Here is a 9,808-nt window from a genome sequence, read left to right on the forward strand (position 1 = left end):
CTCGTGTAACAGCGGAGGAAACGAAGAGGTTGAGCGATTTTTCTCAAGGTCACCCCAGGAATATAATTAGAGGCAGTTTATGCTCCTGAAGGTGAACAGTATCTTTCGTTTCTATAGACCGTAGATGCTTAAGCCGGAAGAACCACCGAGTCATCAGAGCGAAAAGGAAGTTTTGTCGGTCGTTTGCTGTGATAATAGTTCTTCTAGAACTTGAAGGGAAAAAAAAAAGTTTTGCTCCTCCTTTTGCCCTGGAATGGTTTGGAATCTCCTGAATATCTAGACGTGTCAAGAACAGCTGAACGGTCCGGGGATGGGTCCCGTTACAGCCGAGACAGAAGCGCATGAGAACGATGGAACGTGGTGGAAGGGACAGCCAGCCAGATGCCCAGGCCGGGCCCAGCCCCTGCTCCCCCACTTCCCCCTGGTTAGCCGTGGGTAAGGCAGCCCTCACTCGAAATGGGGATCGAATACTCACCTCTCCCATCTCTCTCGGGTTGTAAAAAGTCAGATTCAGACAGTGCTGTGTATTTGGAGTCTTGCGTTTAAACAGCATACAAAATGTAACTGTTTTAAGCAGGTGTTGCTCTTTGCTCTCCTGTTTCCCATTAAAGAATTCCCTCTCAGGAGTTTATTTTTCTTGTCGCCTCAACAGTGTGTGCCTGGTAATATGTCCCCCATCAAGTTCTCGTTTTTTTGTATTTTTTTTTAAGCTTTCTTATCTTGATGACTCTTTTAGCAAGAATCTTTTCTCCCAAAATCTTTATCACATCACCAAGAGTTACGGAAATGTTACCTGTCCTCCTTTATTTGTTGCAAAATTTAGGGACAAGGAGGAAGACCGTAGATGTTTTCTTAAAATCAATGGCCAGCACATTACTGTAAAACCTATTGATTAAAAACACAAAGTATAATGTTAGTCATTTAGTCTGTGAAGTGGTGCAATAAGGGAAGAAATTTATCCTTTGACTTTTGCATTAACCTTTTATTGACTGCTTGCATACCCATAATTAACACACACTTTAGCTAAAGTGGTTAATTTTAGCATGGCGACCAGTGTTCGCTAATGTAGCCGCCATCCCGATCACCCAGATGCAAGTGTGGCCCTGGGGGAAATCAGGGGCGCGGAGGCCCCATATGAGTCACACCTGTGGAGAGGGAAAGGGGACCTCTGGGCAGCCTGCTACCGGGCCAGCCAGTGGGACACCTCTCAGTTGCTTCCTGTTAGGACACGAGGTCGTTCAGGGAGAACCATTCCTATGTAGCAAGAGTTTTGGGGGGTGGCTCGTAGAGTTCTTGGAATCTCGAAATAATGTGAATTTGGGAGGAAGAGAGATGACGTGTGTATTATTTTCCTTTGCTCCCTTTGTAATGCTTCATGGAAAGGGCACGGGTTTGTGGATAGATGCAAGTTTATTTGCTAGCCAAAGAAGCACGAAAACTAGGATTTGCTTTAGGATGGGCATAGAGAGGACAGGGTCCAGAATGATCTACTCTCCTTGGGAACATTGAGTTTAGGGAAAAATTTTTTTAACTCTCTTGAGAGATGTCATCCAGCTGTGGTCATTGAAACCGGCTTATTTGCATACAGAGACCTATTTGGATGACACCGGCACACCCTTGTTTTCTGGATAGAAATTTGTCCCAAATAGAAATACCGTTGAAACCAAAACCAAAAGCCAGTGTTTCCCTGCGTTCATACCCGGGTGATCCCTGCACACACTATACTGTGTCAGCAGCAGCATCTCAATTCGGAGGCAGGACCGTCCACCTCCCCTTGGCAGGCAGGCCCGTGGCAACGGATGTTGTAGTAAAAAGGGGGGAATAAGGTGGGGGGCATGGCCAGCGTGTCAGCCAGGACTCTCTGATTGCAAGTGACAGGAAAACCTTCAGTCATGACTCGTGAAACTAAAAAAAGGTCTAAGCACACCTGGCTTCAGGTGAGGCTTGATTCAGCTACAAACGATATCACCCAGGACACAGCCCCTTGCTGCACCTAGCAAAATGACCGTGGCTCTCCCAGATGGTGCACCCTGATAGTTCACAGGAGATAAGGGCTTTTCCTGCAGCTCCCGCACCAGTCCTCTGGTTTTGTCTCTCCCTCTTGCCCTAGTTTGGGTCATGTGCCTCCCCCTCAACCTCTTCCTGTGGCTGAGAGAGTGGGATGTGCTCATTAGGGTGAGCCGGTCAAGGCTCTCGTCTGGCTGTAGAGGTGGAACCAATCCCACCCAAACCACGGGCCAGGCATGGGGAGGGGATGGATTTCCTATGGGAAAATTACAATCCTCTTGGTGGGGAAGGTAGGGATAGACACAGACTGCAAATGTTCACCGTGGTCAGCATTCCTAAAACATTTCCTAAGTGACCTTAGGGCCCCTTTATTTTGCAAGGAACTGTAGAGGATGCACGGTAAGAAACAATCCGACTTTCTTCCCCGTAAATGCCAAATCCATCTGGAAGAGCTGCTGCTTAGAAAGTCCGACGACAGCACCTTTTATTAATTCTAGGTCTTCGGGAACAACGGTTGAGTCTTTCTGAATCAGAGCATTTGAGCCTGTCACTGGGAGGTTGTAGCAGCTTGAATACATAAGCCTCAGCGTCTTGGCATATCACATGGTGATAGGATTCAGCCGCGGGCTCAATGTGATTCGAGTCAGAAAGAGCTGCTTCCGTATCTCCAGAGCTTCTCCTAGAAAAAAGCCGGTCCAGGGGCCGCCCACTCAGTTGGTGGGAAGGGAGGGCGTTGCCACAGGGACGACAGGCCACTCTATCCTTGGCATTATCATCTGTCCATCACTAGTCCTCGTGGTGGAAGTAACGGAAGTGATAATATTTAATATCTACTGAGTACCTACTATGTGCCAGGCAGTGGTCTGAGCACCCTGCATGTATTAAGTCATCTATCCTTCACAACAACCCCATAAGTAAGTACTGTTATTACCATCCTCCTCCTCCTCCTCACTCCCACCCGACAGGAAGTTGAGGCTCAGCTCAGCAAGGAGGAGAAACCCGCCGGGGATGTCCTGCCCCCACGCAGCAGCAGGTGCCAAGTGTGCAGAGAGCACCCTGTTCGCCACCACGCTTCGACCTCCCTCCTGCCCCATCCTAGGAGATGAGCCAAAAGGAGGCAGAATGAGTGATTTGAGCAAGAGGAATTAAACCTGAAAAGGGGCGGGGTGCCTGGTGGCTCAGTAGGGGAAGCATCTGCCTTCAGCTCAAGTCATGATCCTGGGATTGAGGCCCATGTCGGGCTCCCCGCTCAGCAGAGCGTCTGCTTCTCGCTCCTCCCTCTGCGCCTCCCCCTGCTCGTGCTCGCTCTGGCTGTCTCAAATAAATAAATAAAATCTTTTTTTAAAAAAACCAAAAACTGGAAAGGGGCTACGCCTTCAAGCCATTCTCAATCCCTTCTCTTTCAGTTCCACAGTCTGGCATGACGTGGAACCAGACACTAGGACTTAAGGCGGGGGGTAGCCATCCTCTCCCGTAGGTAAGACATCCCCCCAAACAACGAGTGCTCTGCTGGGGCCCCATCACTACCTTTTGGAAAGCATCAAGGAGCACTGGGCATTAAAAGAAGTTTGAAAGCGACCTTGAAAGCTGTGATTAAGAGCGTGAAGAAACCCCACAAAGGGTTCTGCCTCCAGCCCAGAGGGAGCCAGGAAGTCGTTCCCACACCAGCCAGGCCTTTCTTTAGGGGCAGGAAATCACAGAGCACCTTCACGCAGAGGAAAGGCTGCGGGGGGGGGGGGGGGGAGCGTATACGACACGTCATAAGCAGACAGCTGCAGCGGCTTTAATATTTTTAATACTTTCTCAAAGCGAGGGGGCAAACCCATTTGACAGGTGAAAAAGCATGTCTATTGACTTTTTACAAACCTTATGATATTCTAGGTGGATCGACACTGCTCCCAGGCCTTTAATCTGCCAGCCAGGATAATGTGTGCACAGATCATTTATCCGCTGAGAGGTTGAGATGCTCAGTTTGGAATAACTTTCCCTACCCGGTAAATGGAGCATCGCTCTGTGAGTCCGAAGCAGAGAGAGAGCACGATTTGAAAAGCCTTGCCGAGTTCCTTTGTAATTAGTCGCAGCTCCCCCTGCATATTAATTTCCCTCTGTCCCCTTCATGTGATTTAGAGACTGTCTCTAGAACTACAGAGACGCACGCTCAGAACCACGACCGCGAGAGGCACCGTCTCAAACACCTATCACTGAGTCGTCTGCAGAACGCACCCTCCGTTCTTCGGCGCTGTGTGGGGCTTATCAGCGCAAACAGTTTAATATTTATGCTAAGAGGATTGTCAAAAGCAGCTTCTGTTGCTTTAATTCTTGTTTTAAATAAATAATGAGAACATTTAAACACATTACTCTTCTTGGGGCCCTGAGGTCAGCTAATCTTATTATTTATGAAGTGATGTGCTCCATAATAGTACTTAGTGCATGTTAACAGACGCTATTATCAGGGTCTGATGCGGAGAGCCGAAGATATATTGGAATGTTATGTGTAATGTACGACGGATTGAGTGCACAGGATGCCGGTAGAGCAATTAACCACACGAGAAAATAGGTATAAAGTTGAAGTATGTTTTCCCCTGGGGATCCCCTCACCATTAATAATTCCCCAGAGAAGAAGATGTCTTTCAGTTAGGACCCTTCTCTACCATCAGGCTCAGAAACAGGGCTGGGGGAGTCCACCCTTCGATGTCTTCGTAGTCAGCCCTCCACGGAAGACAGATCGTGGGGATGGCCACTTTTTAATTGGTTTCGAGAACAATGCGTGGAGAAGGTAAGAGTAGGGAAGGACCCATGCAGCTCTTTCGAGTGTTCTCCTAGTATTTCTCTCGGGTACACAGGCTTCCACCGCCGTGTGCTCCAAGGGAGTGGGGAAATTATTCATTTCTTATTGCAATTTGTGTTTCATTCTCTCTGATCCTCATTTTTCAGATGAATAAAGCTAAAGCCAGTGAGCTTTCCCAGACCAATTTTAAATAAGCTGGTCTCTCGGAGAGGTAGATGCCTGCCACGGTGGGGGTGATACTGCCCCAACTTTTTTCCTACAAGGCTATAATTTAGTTGCATATGATAATTAATTTCTCTACTATTGATGAATAATCCATTTAATAAAAACCGTGATTTAAGTGTTTTCCTTAGGGAGTAACTCTTGCTAGCCTTTTAATTTAATTTTGTGGAAGTTTTCCCCACCTATTCATCAGTGGAAATGATTATTAACCTCTATTTGCATATATCCTTATAAATCCGTCTCTCCTTGGAGTGCCTTTTTCTGAGCACAGCAAGCTGGGACACTTGTAAATCTCTAGAATCTCCAAAGTCAATCCCGGCCCATAATATTGTTTAATCTATTCTTGGACGTTTTAATGCAGTAAATTCAATTTAATCTTTCCCAGTAATCTAGTAATACATCGAAATCCCACAAACATTTAAATCTGATAATGGCTTAATCACACACTTTAAATAACAGTTGAGATAATGAAAAAATAATTCACCATTTTAAAGGCAGAGTAACTGAATTTCCCTGGTGATTGGCTTCTGTGAAGCCACTAGAGATAATACAAAGCTGGGAATTGAAAAAAGAAAAAAGAAGTTCCAGCACCACGAAGAACAGTTCTTCTGTCGTCTAAACACCTGATTCTGCCTGGTGAACTCATTCTTTCATGTCATCACCGCCACCGTGAAGCATTGTCTTTGGAGTACTTGGCAGTGTCGTCCCAAACTGCCCACGAACTTGGGTCTTCCAGGAATTTCTTCCCATGGATTAATTGCCTCTTCCTACTCTTCCAGGTGCCAGTCCCGAATTGCCCGAACCTTACCCGTGGATCAGAAGCCGGAATGTCGGCCATATTGGGAAAAGGATGATCCTTCGATGCCTCTGCCCTTCGATCTCACAGACATCGTTTCGGAACTCAGAGGTCTGCTTCTGGAAGGAAAACCCTAGAAGAGCACAAGGCTTAGGTGGAGGAGGAAAAGATATTTTCGGCTTCCTTCCTCCAACCTTGTCGTGGGCTTGGGCAAGGGCAGTATGGGTAGACTTGGCCTTTAGATTATAGAACCTGGGTCCCCTTAGAAAGAGTAGGGAATGGAGCCCATGAATGTTAGACTGTTTAAAAATGGCGCAGTGTTACAGTCCGATTTGGTACGAAACAAGAACCTGCCCCCAAAATACTATTCCCCGCTTGGATTTTTCATGGGAGCCATTCAGCTCCCAAGGGCCAAGGTGACAGGGGTGGGCCTAGTCTATGGCAGAGCACAACCCACTTTCCACCTTCCCAAGCCTTTGCAGAGACTCTAAAGTGGAAGACTGTAAAGTCATCCGGAGGAAGACAGAACCTAGACACCGTTCCCCCCAGTTTCTCACCACGCCCTCCACAGGCTGTGCTGTCCAGTATGGTAGCCCCTAGCTGGGTGTGGCTTCTTAAATCCAGTTTCCATTGTAATTAAAAATTCCGTTCCTCAGCTGCTTCATAGTCACACATGTCTGGTGACTCGCGTATTGGGCACACAGATGCAGAACATTGTCATCGTTGTGGGAAGTCCTGTTGGATAACGCTTCTGTAAAAAGTTGGAGAGCCGGAAATTCTCTTCTCCACTTGTCCGTAGCCACCATCCCTGTAGGCAAAAGGAATGAAAAGAGAAACGCGTCGTTGAAAAGTAGCCGCTGTCCCTTCTGTGAGCCAGGCCTAAGTAAAGGGCCGAGTTACGAGTTCTGTACTTTGCCCCGCAGGAATGAGGAGCCGTTGGAAATTAAAATACACTTGACATCTGTCGTTGGGAGGTTTCCCTGAGCTGATGAAAGAGACACAGCCCTGTTTGCATTGCTTCGTGGATTTAGCCTGCACGTGCATTTTTCTAGAATTCTCCCATCCATACGTAGTGACAGGTGGGATCGAGACCCGAGGAGCCCCCGTGCCCCATCCCGATGACATCCGTGCACCAGAGAACCGTTGCAGCAGAGGTGAAAACCTGGTCTCTGGCTTTAGAGTGTCTGGATCAGAACGCGCACTGGCTCCGTGACTTCCGGCATGTCACTGTGCCTCAGTTTCCTTATCCGTGTGACGGGGATACTGAAGCACCAACTGACAAGGTGAAGAGTAAACAGAATAACCTGGCTACAGGTGTAGGACAACTTCTGACAGGTAGTTAGATACCCGATAAATATTAGTATTCTTCTGTGTCCTTAAGCCGACCCGATGTAGACGTTGTCCCCTCCTTCCTCTGCCCTCGTGCCGATTTCATCTCGTGATGCCATTATCACGTCTCTCCCTTTCTGGCTTGGCTCCTGCCCTGTGGTGACCCCAGAAATCACCAGACTAGTTAGCCCCTCGCCCCAGCCCGTGGCCATCTGGTTTACCGTCGCTTGGAAGCTGAGGAGCTCTTTTGCCCATTGAGGGGGGTGCACGGAGAGCCAGACTCTCCCCCCTGCCGTTGGAATCTCCTGGGTTCAAGGTAGCGTTCACCTCCTCGGAGCTAACTGCCCAAAGGCCGCGTGGCACAGAGCAGCCAGGGTTTCGTGGTCCCGAGGGTCGGTTCTCTCAGACCACGAATGAATTCCCTGATGTCCTTGAGCCTCACGGGGCTGTCGTGGAGGTGACCTGAACCCCGGGAGGTCAGGAGCGTGCGGCATATAGAATCGCAGCGCGGGCGCCCAGGCCACGTAGCCTCTGTGGTTGTATTTAGCACTCGTGCTGGTTCTGTGTCACATTTCACACGTGCCAGGATTTCAGAATTGGGAGATTTCATATAAAGTAAAAACGTGTGCGTTCTCTTTAGAATTCGGAATATCTGGCAGCCCTCGGCCTCCGTCCTGGCGTGGCAACGAGTTAGGTAGCGTCTTCTCACTCTTGGGCGGGACGTGAGCCCTCCATGGCCCCTGGTGCTCCCCATTATCATTTATCATCACCCTGACCCCTAGCGGTCAGCACTCTCGACCCGCTTGCTTGCACCCCTACCGTAGAAATAGGTGATCATGTCTCGTGCCCTCCTCGGTGTGTGTGTATTACTCTTGAGCTCTGTTCGTGGACTACTCGTAGTACTATGTCTTGTACCTCATGGAACATTCATAAACAATAAAAATATTAAAAGAAGATAAGAAACCGAGAGGTCCTGCTGTTTTCTGCTTGCAACGCTAGTGGGTGGGCCTGCTTCCTTGGCCTGGGTGGGGTTAGCTGGAGATGGTTCTCGAAGTCTTCCAGGTGGGGCCAGGTGAGGCACCGCTGGGGTGGGAGAAACCACTACCGAGAGTGAATCCGAAAGGTGCGATCTTGTTTTCGTGGAAGAAATGACGGCTTTCAGCAAGCGTGAGCTCAGGCGTGTGTGAGGATGACGTATGCTCTGTGGGGAGGTGTCAGGTGGGTGGAAGGAGGGAGACAATGTGAAGGGGGTTGCGGGGAGCAATGGCCGTCAACTCAGTTCCAGGAAGGCCTTTTCTCCTGAGAGCTAGAGGAGGACTTTCCTGGGAACACGGGTCATGTGTGGGGTTGAGGGAGTGGGCAGCCTGGCCCCAGGACTCCCCGCTTCCTGCCCGGCTTCCCCACCCCCAGCTATCTGGAGAGATCTCTCTGCACTAAGATGCTCCTGACTTCCCCTCCCTCCTGTCCTCACACAAACCTTTCTTGACCACCTACCACCGCTCAGGGGCTTGGTGAGCCCTGGGCATCCAAGAACCCCTCCCTGCCTTCCAAGGTCTCCTCTGTGCCAGGCCCCGTGCAGAGTGCCGGGGATACGCAGTGACCAAGATAGTGGAGACACAGACAGGAAACCAGCAAATCAATAACGGGATGGTTTCAGATGGTCTTAGTGCCAGAAGGGAGCCTGTTGGGTGAGGTGGGGACCCAGCGTTGCGGGGGACTGATGAAGGGTGGCTCAGAAGAGGGTCAGGGAAAGCAGGTGATGGGGAAGAGCTTTCCAGGACAGGGAACAGCAGGCACGAAGGCCCTGAGACAGGAAAGTGCAGTAGTCAGGTGCCAAAGGAAGAAAACCGGCCGCCGTGGCCAAAGCAGGGAAGCCAGGAGTGGGAAAGATGCAGCTTGGGGGCCACACAGGTCTGGTTCCAAGCGCCCAAGAAACACCCAGGGGGTTCTGTGTGAAATGGTGGTTCTGGCTACTCTGGGCTCCGGGGTATCTCCGTGTCTGAAGGCACAGCCTTCTAACTGGGACTCCCACACCCTGGCCGAGACCTTGAGATGGGGAGGAGGTGCTGGGGGCCCCTCCAGGTGCATGAGGGGGGCGCCCCGCCCTGCCGCCTCACGCAAGCAGCTCCAGCGGCCCCAGCCTCCACCCAGGGGAGCTCGCTAAACAGAAAAGAGCAGGGTCATGGCATTGCTTGTGACACAATTTTAGTGATAAGCTTCTAAATCCATCACCAGCTGAATCGAGGGATGCTGGAAATGAGACCCCTATTTAATGGACACCCCAGCTTCAGCAGAAGGGTTAGTGCCTGTTTCAGGGGATGGGTATTTTCAAATGCAACTGTTTTTGGGTTTTTTGCGGTTTTTTGGTTTTTGTTTTTTTTTTCCTTCCCCTGCTCTAGTTAAGGCTGATTTTACCACCGGGCAAATTGCATACATTTGGATCCGTGCCACGCTAAATCCTGTTTATTCTGGAGATCTGTCAGAGGCAAGTGCGTGGAAGACGGGGGGATTCTTATTTGAAAAGGCAATTCTCCTCCAAACAGATTGAGCAGGAGAGGAGAGCGCGGATCGGGATGTGCTGATGTGGTAATACCATTTATCCAGTTTGCCTTTGTTACTTTGTGATTAAATGGTATTTTTAATTAAGTCTCATTGAGAGCCATAGG

General features: G+C 49.5%; 1 protein-coding gene across 3 annotated transcripts in view; it reads left to right on the forward strand.

Moving 5' to 3' along the window:
• Positions 1-8,109, forward strand: part of FTO (FTO alpha-ketoglutarate dependent dioxygenase) — a 369,186-nt gene extending 361,077 nt beyond the window's left edge. For 2 of the 3 annotated variants that reach the window (XM_045806806.2, XM_087870429.1), the window contains exon 9: positions 5,797-8,109. In XM_045806806.2, the coding sequence (XP_045662762.2) occupies positions 5,797-5,950 (154 nt within the window). In that variant the 3' untranslated portion in view covers positions 5,951-8,109. The remainder of the gene's footprint in view (positions 1-5,796) is intronic. The other variant, XM_045806805.2, reaches the window with a different exon arrangement.
• The last annotated feature ends 1,699 nt before the right edge of the window (positions 8,110-9,808 follow it).

The sequence above is a fragment of the Ursus americanus genome, chromosome 21 (assembly GCF_024610735.1).
Source record: "Ursus americanus isolate L20-20 chromosome 21, mUrsAme1.1.p, whole genome shotgun sequence".
NCBI lineage: Eukaryota > Metazoa > Chordata > Mammalia > Carnivora > Ursidae > Ursus > Ursus americanus.